Source organism: Limanda limanda, chromosome 4 (assembly GCF_963576545.1).
Source record: "Limanda limanda chromosome 4, fLimLim1.1, whole genome shotgun sequence".
NCBI lineage: Eukaryota > Metazoa > Chordata > Actinopteri > Pleuronectiformes > Pleuronectidae > Limanda > Limanda limanda.
Window position 1 is genome coordinate 6,009,217 of NC_083639.1, and position 17,763 is coordinate 6,026,979.

The 17,763-nt window shown below is 41.5% G+C and overlaps 2 protein-coding genes across 6 annotated transcripts; one reads left to right on the forward strand and one right to left on the reverse strand.

Moving 5' to 3' along the window:
• Nucleotides 1-345: 345 nt before the first annotated feature.
• Nucleotides 346-10,523, reverse strand: znf362a (zinc finger protein 362a). Of its 4 annotated transcripts, none has more exons than XM_061069932.1 (9): nucleotides 10,177-10,523; nucleotides 6,599-6,662; nucleotides 5,161-5,401; nucleotides 4,360-4,485; nucleotides 3,038-3,365; nucleotides 2,348-2,572; nucleotides 1,912-1,990; nucleotides 1,634-1,792; nucleotides 346-1,536 (listed from the first exon to the last, which is right to left on the reverse strand). In XM_061069932.1, the coding sequence occupies exons 2-9, from the start codon at nucleotides 6,659-6,661 to the stop codon at nucleotides 1,417-1,419; spliced, it is 1,341 nt and encodes a 446-aa protein (XP_060925915.1). In that variant the 5' UTR covers nucleotide 6,662; nucleotides 10,177-10,523; the 3' UTR covers nucleotides 346-1,416. The 4 variants fall into 4 exon arrangements, with proteins under 4 accessions (XP_060925915.1, XP_060925918.1, XP_060925917.1 ...); XM_061069935.1 differs by having other exon boundaries at nucleotides 5,161-5,362; nucleotides 10,177-10,447; XM_061069934.1 differs by having other exon boundaries at nucleotides 5,161-5,368; nucleotides 10,177-10,446.
• A 2,321-nt stretch (nucleotides 10,524-12,844) lies between these two features.
• Nucleotides 12,845-16,637, forward strand: LOC133000067 (uncharacterized). Of its 2 annotated transcripts, XM_061069937.1 has the most exons (3): nucleotides 12,845-12,898; nucleotides 13,467-13,616; nucleotides 14,584-16,637. In XM_061069937.1, the coding sequence occupies exons 2-3, from the start codon at nucleotides 13,469-13,471 to the stop codon at nucleotides 15,705-15,707; spliced, it is 1,272 nt and encodes a 423-aa protein (XP_060925920.1). In that variant the 5' UTR covers nucleotides 12,845-12,898; nucleotides 13,467-13,468; the 3' UTR covers nucleotides 15,708-16,637. The 2 variants fall into 2 exon arrangements, with proteins under 2 accessions (XP_060925920.1, XP_060925919.1); XM_061069936.1 differs by lacking the exon at nucleotides 12,845-12,898 and having other exon boundaries at nucleotides 13,177-13,616.
• The last annotated feature ends 1,126 nt before the right edge of the window (nucleotides 16,638-17,763 follow it).

Sequence of the window (17,763 nt, forward strand, 5' to 3'; positions counted from 1 at the left end):
CTGTTTCCTTTTAATTGCTATTCATTATCATAGATATTACAAAGAAGTGTCAAAAGGTGTTGTTTAAACGCTTGTTGACATAATTCATTTTTTTGTTCCACATTCCAACTTCAAGGCACATGAAAACATCGAAAAGGACTTGTTTTCTACAAGTTTGTTTTTTGTTTGTGTGCAGCCAGGAAAACTGAAGAAAGACTTGCACCAATAACTGTTCTTTTGGAATGATTTATTATAAAAACGGGCTGACAGTTAATATAGTTTATTTACAGTGTATATCATGCTATGATATAAAAGGCAAATGTAAAATGATAAAACAACTGAGTGGATCCTAGAGTTGTAACAAAGTTAAGGCTTAAATGCATAAAATGGCAACGTGTTTATTCATAAAACAACAACAATATTATTCAAATAGGGTTGATGCCTCCATTAAACATTATAGCTGAAAACCCCAGAGGAACCTCATTACTGATGTTTGTTCATGTGGCAGCAGCAGAGTGGTGGTAACTTAAAACCACATGTATTTATTAGCATATCCAAATAAATACAAAGTAAACAGAAGAAGAATAAGTGCATCATTCATTGTTGGGGAATTAAATTGTTAAAAATTCAGGAGTGTTTCCTGATTTTTAATCGAGAATTGAACTTATTAAAATTGAACTAATTTAGTTTTTGGTGTCTTACATGAAAAAATTTATAAATGTGCTTCTATTTTATTTCATTTTGAACTCAGTCATATTACACTGAATACTTGTGTCTTCCTTTAGCATATTCTTCTAACACTGACGATTATACAAGCTAATAAAAACACCCATCCATCTCATTTACGAGTCGCACATCCTGGTAAAGATAAAACCAGTGTGAAAATTACTGAAAATAAATGTTTACATGTCATTTATGTGTTTATTATGGCCACGTGATTGTGAGGTATTGCAAACATTGACATAAGTGGACAAGTGGTACAATATGCAATCCATCATATAAGCATTCATCTTTATGTTCAGTTGGTCACCGGGCTAACGGAAGACTACTTCTGATGCAAATACCTTTTTGAATTTTTTGTAAAGACTTGGGTAAAGAAAATAAAGGGCCATATAAAAAAGACAACGTGATCTGTTATAACGCAGAAAGTTTAAAAAGATTTTCCATGTAGCTGCCAAGAGCAAAACCACTTTACTATCTTATAGAAAAAGACATTTTGGGCCCGTCGTTTCCAGGCCCGAAAGTGCTGAGAAGTCATCTTTGGATGTCCCCAATAATACTATCTGGTCAGCAAGAAAGGAAAGGAGGACACGCTCATTAAAAGAGCACCTCTTCACAAGATATGAGTACAATCTGGCACATTTTTAGAACCCACTCATGGGTTCAAGTCCGTCAGAGGAATGCTGACATATCTCAGGAAGGAGACATGCGAGGAGATCAGATGAGGGATATCCGTATAGGGAGGTTGGATGACTCTGTCCTGTGGTGAGGCGAGTGATGGGACATCACATGTTCCACCACTGTATGCTTAGCCAGGTGCTTCATAAGATACGTCTCCTGGAGAAGAAAAACAAGAGGATGATCACACTTTTAAGCGTCGCTGCTGCAATAACTATATATCTTAAAAGCAAGCCGGATTTGATGGGCAACTCACTGAGGTGTATGCCCTGCCGCACATGCTGCAGCAGTAGGCCTTGGCATTTTTGATGGCGTGTGCAGACATGTGGATCTGCAGCGAGGCAGAGTCTGAGTAGGCACGGTAACAGTTGGAGCATTTGAAGGGTTTGTCTTTGTTGTGCTGCCTCTGGTGAGACTTCAGCAGGAACAACAGAGAACACACAGGGTTAGGCGTTGTGAAAGTTGTTCCCTCACAAACTTCATTCAAGCATTTGGTGGTAAAACAGCTGAAGCAGAAAAGTACTTAATGTTTACCTGCAGATTAGAGAGCTGAGTAAAAGATTTTTCACATCCCACATGGGCACATTTGTATGGTCGGTCGCCCGTGTGGATCCTGAACAGGAACAAGAACAGGTTAGACAGGAGGCTTAGTAAGGACTTTATAATCTCTCATATACAAATGAGGTGATGTGGCTGAGTAAACAAAAGGGAACAGACCTGTAACCCTACCTTTCTAAAATGTGTGCAACGTTTGTAATTTTAACATGTATCATGTTTAAACTGATTAAAATGTATCAAACTTCTGAAAAGGCTCTTGAACATATACATGAGAAAATGTACAGAAGAAGAAAAAAAGAAAAGTAAATAAGATGAATCATCTTAATCCACCTCAGCTCAATATTTGTACAGAGATTTTATGCAACTCTTGAATAAAACTTCATGAACACAACGATTTATTCCAACGTCTGACCTGGTGTGCTGCTGCAGGTGGGAAAGCTGGCGGAAACATTTCTCACAGTAGGAACAGCGGTAAGGTTTGACACCCAGGTGTATGCGCAGGTGCTGGGCCAGGTAGGACGCGTTCGCAAAGGACTTGGTGCAGTGAGGACACTTGTGAGCCTTTGCCTCTGTGTGTGTTTTAGAGTGAAACTGCATGTCTGACTTTGAGAAGAAAGTCAGAGGACACATTTTACACCTGCAACAAGGAAACAGTGACAGAGAGCGGAGACATACATTAACAAAGTGCAGACAGACAAGAGGATCAGGGCTATACAGTGTAATTCATGCATTCATACAAATCAAATTGCAGTGTGGCTCACAAACACTTTGGCTTTGACCGTTTTATTGGATTAAGGCTTTAACTACTGAATACTTGTATGTGGTTATAATTAATGTTTTATCTGTTGCTTTTCTATGTTCTTTTTTAAAACTCTTTCTGTTATTTGCTTATTTGCTTTTTAGGGAGCCTATTGTTACATCTGGCCAAGGACTGCAGATGGAAACTAACCTTCTGGCTAAATCTGGCATATTTACAGAAATGTCTATTAATATGCACTGTCCCTGTCAAAATAAACAAACAAACAAACAAACATAACGGTTTGTGTTTCCTTCCTTTTTGCACATTGGTGCAGTGGTTACCATAAAAAAGATCCTGCCTCACCTGTAGGTCTTTCCCTCTTTGGCAGTGATGGTGACACAGGCTTGGTCGTTGCCCGAGGCGAGGATCGGGTAGGGCACCACCAACAGCGAAGACCCGTTCTCTGCCTTGATCCTCTTGCGGCCTCGCTCCTCTTTTGGAGGGGGCCCGAGGAGTCCTACAAGACCCCCGTTGTTTTTCCCAAGCTCCATCATGTGACCACTGGCTAACCCTGAGATGAGGTGAGGGGTCGGCGCCCCGCACAGCCGACTGTGGCTGCTTGAAGTGGGCGTAGTGGGGGTGATGATTTCTGAGGTGTTGAGGTTGCCTGTTCTGGACGCCAGCGCGACACCTGACGGGTGCAAAAATGAAGAGATGGACGTGACTGTAAAACCTTATCAATGAGGTTTCACATATTGAAGACAATAAATTCACATTCAAATGCACATAATAAAGCAATATAAGAACAGCAAGTAGAAAATATTATATTCATTTTGATTTACTGAATGTGACAAAAAAGATTATTTGTATATGTAGAAAGATATGTAGTTATATATCTTTCTATGAAAGGTCTATGTAGTTAAAATTCAGTTAAAATTCCCTCGCACATGACCCGACTACCAAATAATACAAACTGCAAATCAGTTTTACTGCCTGGCACTTGTCGGTCTCCACCAAACATTACACTCATATAATATATGTTTGTTCTCTGCATGGGTTTTCTCTGGGTACCCAATCTTTCATGTATATTATAGATTAATTTGAAACCACTATAAACCATTATTGCCGTCAACTATAACACACATAAATACGTCAAGGGCAACAGTCTCTAAAATCATGATAATAAAGTTTGTCAAACACAGACAAACAGCTAGAGACAGAGTTGAGACGTTGGGCCTGTTACTCAGTCATTTAATATCTTGTGAGCTTGGCTGCAGATCAGGTCCAGGGGTTAAAACTCAGCTGAAACAGGACCTGATTACTGGGTCATTAGTATATACACTATTTATTTCCATTAATATGATGATGTTCAGTGTATGAATATATTTGTTCTGTAACTTAATACAAAGGATATAAGTATTCATGTTTCTGACAAAATTAATTGCGATTAGTATTTTATTTTATCGGACACCTTGATTGTCGTGTTTAAAAGGGTTCAAAGTTGTAAAACATCTAAAATTGAGAAAAAAATCAAATAGTCTGAGCTGTTTAGCTCACAAAGAGTGATCTCTATATAAGTGTGAGTAACGCCCTGAACCTTCAACTGTAGCTAAACTAATCAGGCAGATGATAAATGACATGCAGACCCCCCTCCCCCCGCCCCACGCTGAGAGCTGTGTGGTTACCTGAGACGTGGTTTGTCCTGGACGGATGATCAATGAGTTGGCGCAGATGCCAGTCTTCCCATAATCCTCTGGCTTTTATAGCTGCCTTATCGTCCAGATTCAAGTTTACGTCCCCCAGAATACGACCTGGTAGAGGTATTCAAAAGATGCTTGCTTAAAAATATCCACACACAAATACTTTACATAAAAAATATTAAACAACTTATGTGACTGAATTCTTCCTGCATGGGTACGAAGAAGATATGTCTATGTTTACCAGATTAGTTCCATATTCAACAAAGCATCAAATATAAGATGTTCAGTATTATTAACTGTGATAATCATTCTGGCTCCACTTTACTTCATGCATACCAGTAAAAACCATAGACTGTACATAAAGATGGTGGATCCCAAAAAGTGGATCCAAAACGTCTTGATAACCCCCTTGTGGCTGGCTGCAGTATAGGTACAAGTCTTATTTTTCCCAAGATGTTTTCTGTCATTTGAGGTAGTTCTCATCACACGTTAATTGTTCAAATGATGGGTTTTCTGGTAAGTTTGGCTTTAATTAGCTTTTTGATTTGTCATGATTGACAGTTGATACTGACTCGTGATTGGTACGAAGCGTGTGTAGGTAGAACCTCAATGCCACAGCTCCTACCCTGAATGTTACTGCAAAGATTGGAGCTCCAAATGTGCAAGATGGCAGCTTTTGTATGCAGGATATTTTAGCTTCTTTCCTGAATAGTGGGAGGAGGTGGAGACTTCTTGTCCATCTTTATCTACAGTCCATGTTACACACTATGGTCACAGTTTGAGTACCTGTGACTGAGCTGGAGGTCGGACGGGCGTGCAGGGCGATGTCGGGCTGAGATGAGCTGTGGCTCTGGAGAACTTGCATCTGCTGGGCTTTGGACATCCCGTGCTGGCCACTTTCTACCTGACTGGAGGGAGTCAGCTGGGCCTGTTGGGAAGGTGCTGAGGCAGCGGGAAGATGTGGCGGTCTGATCTTCTCGGCCATCAGCTGCTCCTTGATTTTATTGATCAAGACTAGGTTATCCAGCTGACAGCCAGGAAACAGCGTTTGTGACAAGAAAACAGCCATCGTCAGTTTAGTGAGTGTCGGTTAATGACACGATGGTTCCCTCTATTGGCGGACACCTGACATTGTCGCTACGACTCGCCCTGAATGTCTCTGAGGATCAACAACAAGTTCACCATTGGTTCACAACCTTTTCGACTTGTGACTCTTTAAAATCAAGTAATGTCTCCTCGAGTGACACAGGTGAATAATTTGTTTAAAGGGAATTTCACGGCATACAGCATATAACTTCAAGCCAAAAAGGAATCTATCAATATTTCAAAAATGACTTAAAAGATAAAACATTTATTTAATTCTTATTTCTTTCCTTTTAACGTATCTCTTTAATCATCTAATGTGGTCATTAATACATCCTTTATCTGTTCTCAACCCCCAAATAGTCAACCACTATAAGGTTAGGAAGATATGATCATATTACCTCCGCCAAGGATGTTATATTTCATCACTGTACTTTTGTTTGTTTGTGAACAAAATTACACAAAATCCACTGAACTGATTTGTACTGAACTTGGTTGAGGGATGTGGTATGGGTCAGGGAAGAACCAATCAAACTTTGTCACGGATCAGGAGACAAATCACAGTTTTCGCTTTCTGTAACATTGTGAGATCTGTATTTTTATTTAAATGTTAACTGTTTTTTACGGGAATCAATCATGGGTTCTGATCCAGTTTATTTAGGGGACGGCAATCTATGATTGTGTGAAATTTGCTGCATGATTGATTGTAGGTAAGGGGACTGTTGGGCCTTGGCGGAGTTATGGGCTCTACTGAGTGCCATTAGTTACTTAATCCTTTTTGTTATACTTATTTGCTTTCCTGCTGAGAGATAGATCAGACTATCAACACCACTGTCACATCAGTATTGTAAATATGAAGCCACCGGCCAATAAGCTTAGCTTAGCATAAAAACTGGAGGAAACAGCTTGCAGTGTTACAGGTGGTTATGTACCCGACTATTACTTGTTATCAGAAAACCTGTAAAAACATCAGAGTGGAAACAAACTTTTAACAGAACCATTGTCCAGAATGCAGATGATGAATCTCCCAAAAATGTCAAACTACTGCTATAAAAATGTGCAAATGGTGCAATGACTTCTATTACATTCCATTTTTTTTAAAGGGTGTTGACAAATAAGTGTGGAAAGCAGAATCACTCACCTGGCCAGACATCGCGGTGGGTGGAGGCCAGAAATACGGATTATTAAAGCGAGGTTCAGCCATCCTGAAATGACGGAGCAGACAACAACAAAATAATCAGCGCACCACTCAGCCTCTCCATTTTAAAAAGTGCCTTGAGGAAAGTTTGAAAGTATAAGCTTGTGAAGTAAAGTATTTGTTTTTCCTAACATCCTTCTCATCTTGCGTCCCATCACCCTACTGTCTCATCTCAGGTTAAATCTTTATGTGTCGCCCTACTGTCAGTGTGGAAAACAGGGGTTGGAAACTTGTGTCAGTGGCTCTCCGCCCAGGCAGCAGCTGACTGTTTGATGTGATGATTTGGGAGAGCTGGTCCCGGTCTTGTGATGGTGCATTTTCAAAGACATTCTGTTTTGGTTCTCCTCTTTGCCAAAAAAGTGCAAGAAGAGATGCAGTGTCCTCACGCTTTCTTCAAGATGTTCAGTGATGTCAGCAACAAAGTTTTTTTCGAAAGGACATTTAAGTGATGCAGAGTCCAGCAGGCTTTTTCTCTCCCCGTGCTGCCTGAGACAGGCCCTCACGAGGTCACCACAGCTAGTGAGAGGACTCTTCACAATGGTTATCAGAGGAAACAGAAATGTTAAAAGTGATGTGGCAGATGCTAATCTGTGGCTGCTGGTCAACTCCTCCTCGACACACGCAAGCTCGGTGGTAACGCGAGAGTTCGATGGAGAAATACAGTCTCACCTCAGAGTGCAAGAAAAGACTTGAGTGACGTCTCAAGAGTTCAGAGGTCAGTAAATCCAACTAAAAAAGGTGAATATTGAATAACTTAGACAGGGTTGCAGTGAAACCACATCTGTTTGTTAGAGCGTTTTTCTTTCTAATATCTGGGGATGTGACTGCAAAATAAAAGTGTGATTCTCTTTTTAACGTACAATATGTAACTTCCACTGCTAGGGGTCTCTTACTCAAACAAAAAAGAAACCCAGGAAAAAGCCATAGTTTGTAGATCATGAGGCAGTGTAGGATCATGGGAGTTGTTGTATGTAAGTTCAAGTTAGGAGTTGTGTAATGTCCAGCGAAAATTTATTATGAGTAACCAATGCAAACAATGGAGGAAAAAACAGCAGACAAGCTCAATGGATGAAAGTGTGTTATTCCTGTGTTATTCCTTTGTTTGCCTGGAAGTTAAAGCAGGCAAAGCCACAGGTAAACTGGATATGTTGCAATTAAAAAACAACCAAAGTGAAAGGTCCTGTTACCTTGAAAAGATTGAGAACTTCTCTGCAGGGTTTGAACCTTGTTGAAACATTTTTAGATAATTTAGGTACAGATGTCAACAATATATATAACATAGGTCTAGTCATTTAAGACATTTAAAATAAAGAAGGGCTACATATTATATCTTTAAAGATCAATGCTTGATCCAATGGCTTTTCTACTGACCGCATAGAAAGACGCCTTCTAAATGTTCAGGCAGAGAGAGCTGCTTGCTGCTCCTGTTGCGATCTGAAGGCCTTTCTTTCCATCGCTTCTCTATTCAACCCTGTATGAGGTTCTTTTTTTTTTTTCTTCTTTAAACATTTTGCATTGCGTGCTTTGGCGTACTTCACCATTCCGAAGTCTGTTTGGCTTAGCACAGGCATAACACAGTCCACGTCTGCGGGCCAAGACAAACAAAAACGATACGTCCAGGGGTACAAGCGTACAGTAAAGCCCTCAGAATATTTCTCTAATGATGCCAGTGTGGATCAGTTTCACTTCCTGGAGGCTTTGTGACTCTGGGGAGCAGGCTCAGGAGTCTGACTGCTGCATGTCAACTCCTGTGTCACTTTTAGAAATGCCACACTTCACCTAGAAAACACTTAATGGTTGCAACAGGGTTCCCTACCATGTATGGTGGTACATGCACTATTTCCCGTGTTACAATCCTTACAATCAGCTGGTCTCTTTCTTTTTGCAGATACTGTTGATGTAGAGGAAGGTTTAAGCTCCTTTACTTGTGCCACGAGACATGGCATTTTCTACATATGTTTCCATATGATGGTTTGTTTCTAAGCAAGAAAACACAAACACAACCTAATGGATTACCATGAAACTTGGTGGAAGGATGTGGTATGGGCCATTAAAGTTTGGTGCGGATACATATCAATGGATGAATCCAGGATTTTTCCCAGGAAATAATTATGGATTTTGATGGAGAAAAATAATGCATCGAAAAAAGGCACAAAAGCAGATTTAAATGTGGTTTAATAGGAGATTATGATTGTGTCAGCCGCTGTACGTTTCCAAATTAGGCTAGAAACCAACCACCAAGGTAGCAGAGTTAATAAAGACTCAGTAGGGAGACCGTTTTTTATGTATCTTTTAGTTTTAGAACTATAGTGGTTGTATCACATTGTATCATATCTTATTGTATCAGATTGTACGTATATCGTACCACATTGTATCACATAGTATCACATTGCATCAAATTGTATCGTATAATATCGTATGAATATGACTCCCTTTGGAAATAGTTTGTCAGATAAATCATTAACAAATAGAAAGCCACAAAAAGTAAGCCACATCCTGGAAACACAAAAAATAGTATTAATACTTATACTATCTTATGAACTCTTGTAAAGGGAACCTGACAGTTGCACTGAGATACTATAAACCAGCCAAGGCTACATGCTATTAATTCTGTACAAATGTTTAGCAGGTAGTCGGGGTCAAGTGTTGCCACACATAACTATTTTAAATCTTAATATCTCAGCTGCAACAAGCATCACCAGTGAAACACAACAGGACTCTGGAGAGATCCTGGCCTACTCCTCCATCTCTAAAAAAAAACAGAAAAGTTAGAATCAAGTTTTTTTTCTCCATCTTTGTACCTGAATTATTCCTCATTCCCCCGAAGGAAGCAGGAGCCGATCTCTTCCAATCTTAAGAAAAAAAAAACAGCAGCTTGAAAAGCGAACACACAACATCTCCTCCGCGGAGAGAAAGGATCCTCCGCAGCGCCTCGCTCCTCCTGTCCGCCTGCCTGCCTCTCCCACATTCTCAGACAGTTTATTAAAAAATTTCAGACAAAAGGAAAACAAAAATGGCAGCCCCAGTCTTATTTTTATAAGCACCGGACGCCATATTCTGCAGATCTGAATATTATAAGCAGATACATTCTCCACGTGTGGCTCCAGCGCCGCCGCGACGCGCCCTGGATGGATGAGGCATATTTGCATTAAAGCCTGCGAATGATTGTTTACTTTGATACGCAGGTTTGAATAGCCCGGCTGGAGGAGGAGAGAGGAGAGGGAGAGAAGAAAAAAAAACCCTGACACTTCCTACAACAATCACCAAGCCTCTGCTGAATGCTCCGCAGCCTCCGAGACACACAAACCCAGACGTCGACGCTAATCCCCGCGCGTAATGGAAGCCTGGACTCGCTGCACGGTAGAAAAGGAACCAGAATCCTTCCAAATGCTGCTGTTTTTAAACGCAACTTTTGCATGACTTAAAAAAAAAAAAAATAGAAACGTCGACCCCGGAGAGAGAGAGCGAGAGAGGGGGAGAAGAAAAGGAGGGAGAGAGAGGAGGATGAAGGAGCAACATACCTGAAGCAGCGAGAGGAGGGATATTTCTTTTTTGGGGTATTGTTATTATGGATTAGTCTCTTCTCTCTGCTCGCTCGCTCTCAGGCGGACTTCAAACCTTCCGGGTCGCCTGCTGTTCACTTCTGGGTGCTGCAGGCGAGCAATTGTTCAGCACAACAACACCAGAAATGAAGCCGATGGTTTTTTAACCCATTTCGTGTTTTTTTCGGTCTGATTTGAACACTGCTGCTGCGGCTGCTGCTGCGGCGGCATGTGTCCGTGCAGCTGCTGCTGCTGCTGCCACGGCACAGGGACCCGGGCATGTGCTGCTGGGGAAGTTCATGGCTACGCACGGTTCTCCGGCTAAAGTGACAGCTTTTAATATTAGTGCATGTGCGAGGCTCACTCATTATCACTGGTGATAAACATGCACAGACAGCACAGCAGAGAGAGAGGGAGAGAGATAGAGAGAGAGAGGGGCAAGGTCCAGAATGAGTGTATTAATATGCTGCATCACAGGTGTCATCTAATCCAGGCTCTGTGCACAAGCTGCGAGTGTCACCGCCATGTCACGACCCTGGTGTACAGTAGATATGAAGAGTAATCCTCTCATGTGTGGCAGGATGATAACGTGCTCTGTGCTGAGCTCATCAGGAGATGGCACTGCTGCCACAGCTTCAGCCACAGCTTCAACCCTTTATATTTACAGTCTATGCTTCAGCCACAGCTTCAGTCACAGCAGAAAACATGGTGGACTGTTCCTTTACACGTGATACCAGCTACACATGGAGCTGAGAATAAAAAATATATCTGCATTTCAGACTTATTCGAAATTTTATTTACGAGGTGGAAACTATTTTACAGATTCTACTTTACTTCTTTTTGTGGCGCGAAAACTCAACACACAGTGTGTATTTTGTGTGTATATAGTGTGTATTTCTGCAGGCGGTACTCAAACATACTACTTAAGTGAAAGTACAAATAGATTAACGAGAATGTACTCAACACACAGTGTGCATTCGAAGTTGTCATCATATTGTGTGTATTTTTTGCAGGCAGTACTCAAACATTCTACTTAAGTGAAAGTACAAATAGATTAACGAAAATATACTAAACTCAAAGTTACACATTGACTTGAATTGAAATCATTAGGTACTTGCTTTTAAATATACTGTAACTTTAAACAACTTGCTTTTAAATGTATTTTTACTATTTAAAGCAAATTCTTTTGCTCAAGTAAAAGTACAAATACATTGGCATGTAATCAAAGAAAATACCACATTGATTTTTCTACTTTACGTTTTTACTTTTGAGTATAGTTCAAGTAGTTTTAATACTTCAAGTTTATTTAATTGTGAAAGTACAGATAATTGCTGATTAAAAAAACCCTAAGTTCCTCTGCGAGAGCTAAGTAAGTATATTTTATTACATCCCACAATAAAGACATATTCAAATACCTGTGTTTAGATATCCATAACAAATGCAAAACTCCACAGAACTCCATCTCATATTCAGTATTTTAAGTGAATCAGAGTCGAGCGGATCCAAAATCACCCAAATGAGATGACGACCAATAATCTGAGAGATAAACAGAGCTTGGTGCTCAGTTCTCCTCCTTACATCTGACCTGAGCAAAATGTTTTAATGTTTTCTATTGTCATTTAAAATAAAAGTTTCTTGATTCCTATTGCTGAATGTATGTGGTTGCATCCGCTTAAAAAATATATCTTGTGATTATGTGATTATGTACCCATGACAAGCAGTGCAGTTACTAAATGTGCATTTATTTGCTTTTCTAGAGCTTTTCATCATGGTCTCATTGAAAATAAGTATTATCTTAAGACTCTTGAAAATGTATCACAAATTAACTTATTAGAGACTGAGAGTAATGTTTGGAAATCCTAAAATGAAAAAGAGTAATTCATAGTTCAATTTATATACATTTTTTGCAACTCATTCTCTGTGATAAAACAGTTTGATCTTGAGCTCCAGTCAAACAGAAACTCTGCTGGGACCTGGCATTAAAACCAATGTATCTAGATGTGGTCAGGGATCAGAGTTAATGAGCCAGTGTTCCCAGGAGAACAATATGAATAAATAATGTCCCATGTTGAAGAGGACCTGTCTAAAAACTGCACGTTGGCTATTACTGAAGGATCATGTTAAAAAGTATGCACAGGCAACATTCTAACAGGATCTGAAGTTAATTAAAACACTGAAAACCACAAATGTCTTGAGCCCATTGAACTATTAAACCTGTATCGACTCTCAAGCTAAAGAATGTTTTTCACAATAGAGCTGTCTTCTCTCTAATCCTGATTCAAGCAACACCCTGAAGGTGAGTGTTTTGTGTAACCCTTGAAATAGCAAACAGTAGATTCATAAGGTGGGTGTAACGCAGAAATATTAAGACACACACACACACACACACACACACACACACACACACACACACACACACACACACACACACACACACCTCACTGTTGTTAGACTGGTTTTCTTGAGCCTACAGACGCTGCCACACCCTCTGCGGTGCACAGGTTCTCTCACTTCCACACAGGCCAGGTGCAGGGAGCACAGGAGGGGGGGTGGGGGTGGGGGGGGGGGAGGAGGCAGGGTCATTATCCCCCCCCATCAAGAGGGTGGAGCAAAGGGGGGTTGGGGTGGAGGGGTGAAGGGAGCGGATGAAACATCTGAAGCTCATATTGACATGCTGCTCTGACGGCTCCTGCCAGTACAGGTAAGAACTCCTGAACTTCACTGCAGGTGACATTTTGTCACATGTAGTTTGAATTTTCTTCTATGACCATGTGACAAGAGTGATTGTTCAGTATTGTTGTCAGGAGGTGGACATGTTTACAGCCTTGTCAGAGCTGCAGATTTGCATGCTCACATTACTGAGAGGTTTAATGGCACTTGTTTATTAATCTATGCTGTTAAATATGATGTTTTAATTGAATTCAAATACGATCATTTGTGTTGACAGAGGACAGTTGACAAGCTGTTGTTATTCCTGAGTTTCTTCCTTTTTGTGATCAACTGTAAACAGCTGTCTAGTCCAGGGTTCACTCCTCATGTACAATGAATTATTGATCCGCAACCACGAGGCAGAAACTCACATTCAAACTACAATCACGATGTGAAAAGTTTGAGTGAGTTTCACACAAACTACAGATTTGTAATTTCCATTGTTGGAGTGTTGGCATTCTTGAGCTCCTCCACCTTGAGGCACAAAGACAACACGTTTTCCAGACACACTGTTTGGGAAACCTGTGTGACCTGTGTTTGTGTGTGTTGTTTTGTTCTAGTCATGGATGGTGTGTTGGAGGGAGCAGTGGTGTTGTGTGTTTTTAAACTGGCCTGCAGTCTTCTCTTCGTGCCCTCGCTGACCGCCTCCTACAGCCCTGTCAGTTTCTGCTGCTGCTGCCTCCTGCTCTTCACCGACTTCCTGGCTGCAGGTGACGATCAGCCATTGTAGAAGCATCACAGATTAAACATACTCTGTCAGTCCTGCATTCACGGAAGTACAACCACTAATATTTACTTCAAATAACCACACCCATTAAGCAAAAAAGCCCCTTTCAGAAATGTTCAAAGTTTAAAAAGTATCTTTTTTCCTTGCACAAGGTAAATATCTTATTGCGCAAGCTACCATCTTGCGCAATAAGATATTTATAGATACAGCTTTATTATTCAGATTAGTACATTAGTAATTACCATCTAACTCCAGCCTGTGTAGCTCTACTAACCATAACAATGTCACCTGCACTATGGGAATTCAGGGACTCTAATGCATCATATTTCATAATTTAATTCAATGTTTTGTGTGTAAAATTTAAGCAACAATTAACTATTTCTGTTCAAAAGTACATTTCACTCAAAATGTAGTAACAGTGGAGTCGAAGTACAGGACTTGATTAAATGGAATTAGTAACTTTCCATCACTGCATTTGAATGGTTGTTTATTAACACTTAATGTTAGGATATAAATAAAACAATGACACTGAAGAGAGCACATAGGCCCAACAGTCTTCAATTTAAATGCACAAGTTGTGGATTTTTATTGGCACCTGCACCAAATTGCACACGCTTAAAAGTCAGTCCCTTAAAGAAGTTGGATTTTTTCTACTATCAAGAACCATGAATAATTCTCAGAGAAATCCCAGTACATGATAGAAACACCTTGTCTCACAATGTTGCAGGAGGGGAAAATGCAATTTCTTTATTTGCCTCCTTATCACAAGGGTTCTTCCCTGACACATGTCATATCCTTCCAATAATATTTTGGAAATCTGTTTAGTAGTTATTGCGTAGCTTGCTCACTATATAATTAGCTCCACCAGGATGTAGCCCTAGTTGGGATCACTGCTCTAAACCGGTCCGACCAGAATCAACTAACTCGCTGACACTTTGTTTTTCACCCAGTGTCTCTGAGTTTCCTTTGTGTCTTCGGGTCCTGGGTGACGGCCCCAGCCCCACCGGGTGATGTCATCGCCCTGCGTTTCCTGCTGTTCCTCAGCCACACGTATGGAGCCGTGCTGCTCCTGACCACACCTCTGATCGCTGTGGAGACCCTCGGCCGACTGCTGTGGCCTCACTCCGTAGATCACAGGGCCAAGAGCCAAACAGTGGACACTGATGGAGAGCATTGTTATACTGGAGAGGTGGCCGAGGAGGAGGAGGAGGATTTGGAGGACAGGAGCCATCCGGACAAAGATGACGGGTTGTCTTGTGTCGCCGGATACTTCTGCTGCCTGTCAGTGTGGGTAGTCGTCGCCCTGAATGTCAGGTGGCGATGGAAGCTGCAGGACGAGTGGGCCACTGCCTGTTTGCACACAACCAACTCCCTCATCAGATGTTTACCCAACCTGTTCAGTCCCATACCCAGTGCTGTGAGTCCCTGCTGGGCCATGGCCTTCCTCTCCCTTCTCCTGCTGCTCCTGACTACAAGCCTGCACATGCGACGCCCGGCCTCTGCACAGATCCAGGCACATCTAACGAAACGCAGGCTCCACAATAACAGTGACAGCGGCCGGCAAGGCCTGGTTCCAGTCGGCTCTGCGCCCACCAAGCCTGTGAACCGAGGGATGTCGGTGTCAGAGTCGGCCCAGTGTGTTGACCCAGAGAAAACAGAGAGCAGCTGCACTGTTCACAGAGCATATTCCTGGAACATTGAGCAGATGTTAGCGCATCACCATGGAGACTTTGTCCTCATCTCCCCCGGGTGTTTGTCTGCAGAGTGGGGAGGACATGAGCTGGAAAGGAAAAAGAGAGGTGTTCCTCTGACATTTATCACGGAGGGACATGTGGCCTCACAGCTCAGGAGCCAGCTTGGGTGGCGGCGGTGGGGTTTTCCCTGCCTGTGGGTGAATGTAATGATAGGGTTGGTGGGTGTGCTCTCCATCTTTGTGCTGCCTCTGAACCTCAGCGTGAACATATTTCTGATCAGGACTATAGAGACACTGCTGGAGCTGAGTGTTACAACTTTTGTTTCATCTGCAGCAAATCCAAGCGACACATCAGCCTCTCAGAATGAAACGTTTGTTTAAACAGCAGATCGGTGCGAGGGAAACATGGATGCCGATAAGAGGCTGTTTGCAACCGACTCACCAGATTAATATTGCATGTGTGCCGAGCAGACGGCGGGTCTTCCTGTCACTGGTAATAACACTGGTTTGGATATTGTGTAAATAAGCATTTCTGAGCAGTTATTCGCATGTGAGGAATAATATGTTGAAAGTGCTGAAATGTGCTGAGGAGGCAGGTTGAGGCGTGTCTGTCAGAGAGACACTAAACCCCGACCGAAACAGATGGCTGGAAGGTCTTCTTTTACTATTCAGAGCCTGGAGATCCGCGGTGATTTGTCATCTCCCAGTGTTTTACAGAGTGAGTCTTTCCAGTGGAATAAAACTAATCCAGGGGCAAACAGTGTTTCTGAAAGTACTGATCTGAGGTGTGCTGATGCTGCATCGCATAATCCCTGCAAGACGCAACCTATAAATAAATACTGAGGGATCTGAGGAGGAACCACATGTTGTTTTCCTTCTATGTAGTTGTGTCTCTGTTGGTTTAAAGGGACTCTGCTGCTCCTCAGAGGTGGAAACTAACTAAATACTTTTATTAAAGTACAATTTTGAGCCACTGAAATCGAGTTGTTTCATTTTATACAACTTTATATTTCTGCTCAACTGCTTCCAGAAGGAAACGTTTTAATCTTTACAGGATTGATGTGACAGCCATAGATACTATAGTTGCTTTTCAGATTGAGATTGTACATAAAAAACAGGAAATGTGTATAAAATGGTGTCTTGTGACTCCCCTGTCTTCCCTTTTTGGCCTGTGATTAATAAGTAGCTTTGTTACACACTGTATCTATCAGTCTGTCGCTTAAATGGTTTCATTCAAATAACAGTTAGAGGCCTAACTATGGCAATTTGTCATATTTCATGAAAGATAAGAGAAAAGCTTATCTTCAAACTTATGAGGCAGAACTAATCAGATCAGTAATGGTTCACTAATATCTACTTATGTCTGAATTATTACTGAATAAAACAAACACATCTTATTACCAAAATCTTATTCTCATCTTATTTCTTTTAAGAAAAACAACACATACGAATGGGAACTTCTTAAAAAGTGAAATAAAAACACCTTTGACCACCAACATTTCACATTTATGTTATTATCAACAGGTGGCACAGGAGCAGACCAGTTAGTAGTGTAGCCTCAAAGCAAGAATGTTTTTGAAAGATGAGAGAAATGTCCGGCATCAGGAGGATTTTCAATAAATGACTTTGATTATCTGTCACATCCGAGATAAAGATATCCCTCTGAAAGTAGAAGCCTAATTTATGAGTCATAATCTGGCAGCATTGCTGACACGCGCTCATTGTGGCTGAGCGGGGACAAAGAGGTGAGCAGTGACACACACATCAACACCAGAGGGCACTCCGGTGCAACAGCAGCTCGGAGCGACTGACACCCTGCCCCTCTAGGCTCCTACAATGTGTGATGGACGAGCTTCAGGAGGTAACAGGAGAGGGATGAAGGGGATTGAGGAAACAAAGGAGTGCAGTCTTTGCTGTGATGGAGCCACAGGCCTGCACAGTGCCACCCCCCTTTCACAGGGCAGAGACCTGTGCAGACAAACACTGCTGCAGCACACACTGCCAGGTACAACACGTTCCTGTGCGTGTGCCTTCATGCTTTTTTCCATTTCCTTTTAAGTCAGATGATCCCTGATGTATCCATAGGCAAAGTATTGCCTCACAACTGTAACCAGACATGTTCCACTGACGAGTGCGAGAACAGATCAAAGTTTAATGAGCGCTGTGCTTTTCTGTGTCTTTGAGGACTTTATGTCAAATTAGGCCACGATGACATGAAAGGGAAATATCTCAGTTTCTGTAAGTTTCCTCAGTCATTAGTATCTGTTCAGAGCAGGAACTGTGCTCTGTGAATGTTAAGGTCAAAGGCCAATACAAGTTGAAATACATTGCTTCCTAATGGTGTTGAATTGCCTGGCTTTTTAAGTTTGTTCAGCTATCCTTGGACTTTGCGATCGCCTTCCATTCCATTCATGCCAAACCTTAACTGTAATCTAAG

Coding starts and splice junctions, on each gene's coding strand:
- LOC133000067 (XM_061069937.1), top strand. CDS start 13,469: ATGGATGGTGTGTTGGAGGGAGCAGTGGTGTTGTGTGTTTTTAAACTG. Junction 13,617..14,583: donor CACCGACTTCCTGGCTGCAG/GTGACGATCAGC, acceptor TTTTTCACCCAG/TGTCTCTGAGTTTCCTTTGT.
- znf362a (XM_061069932.1), bottom strand. CDS start 6,661: ATGGCTGAACCTCGCTTTAATAATCCGTATTTCTGGCCTCCACCCACC. Junction 1,793..1,911: donor CTCAGCTCTCTAATCTGCAG/GTAAACATTAAG, acceptor TTCCTGCTGAAG/TCTCACCAGAGGCAGCACAA. Junction 1,537..1,633: donor GCGGCAGGGCATACACCTCA/GTGAGTTGCCCA, acceptor TTTCTTCTCCAG/GAGACGTATCTTATGAAGCA.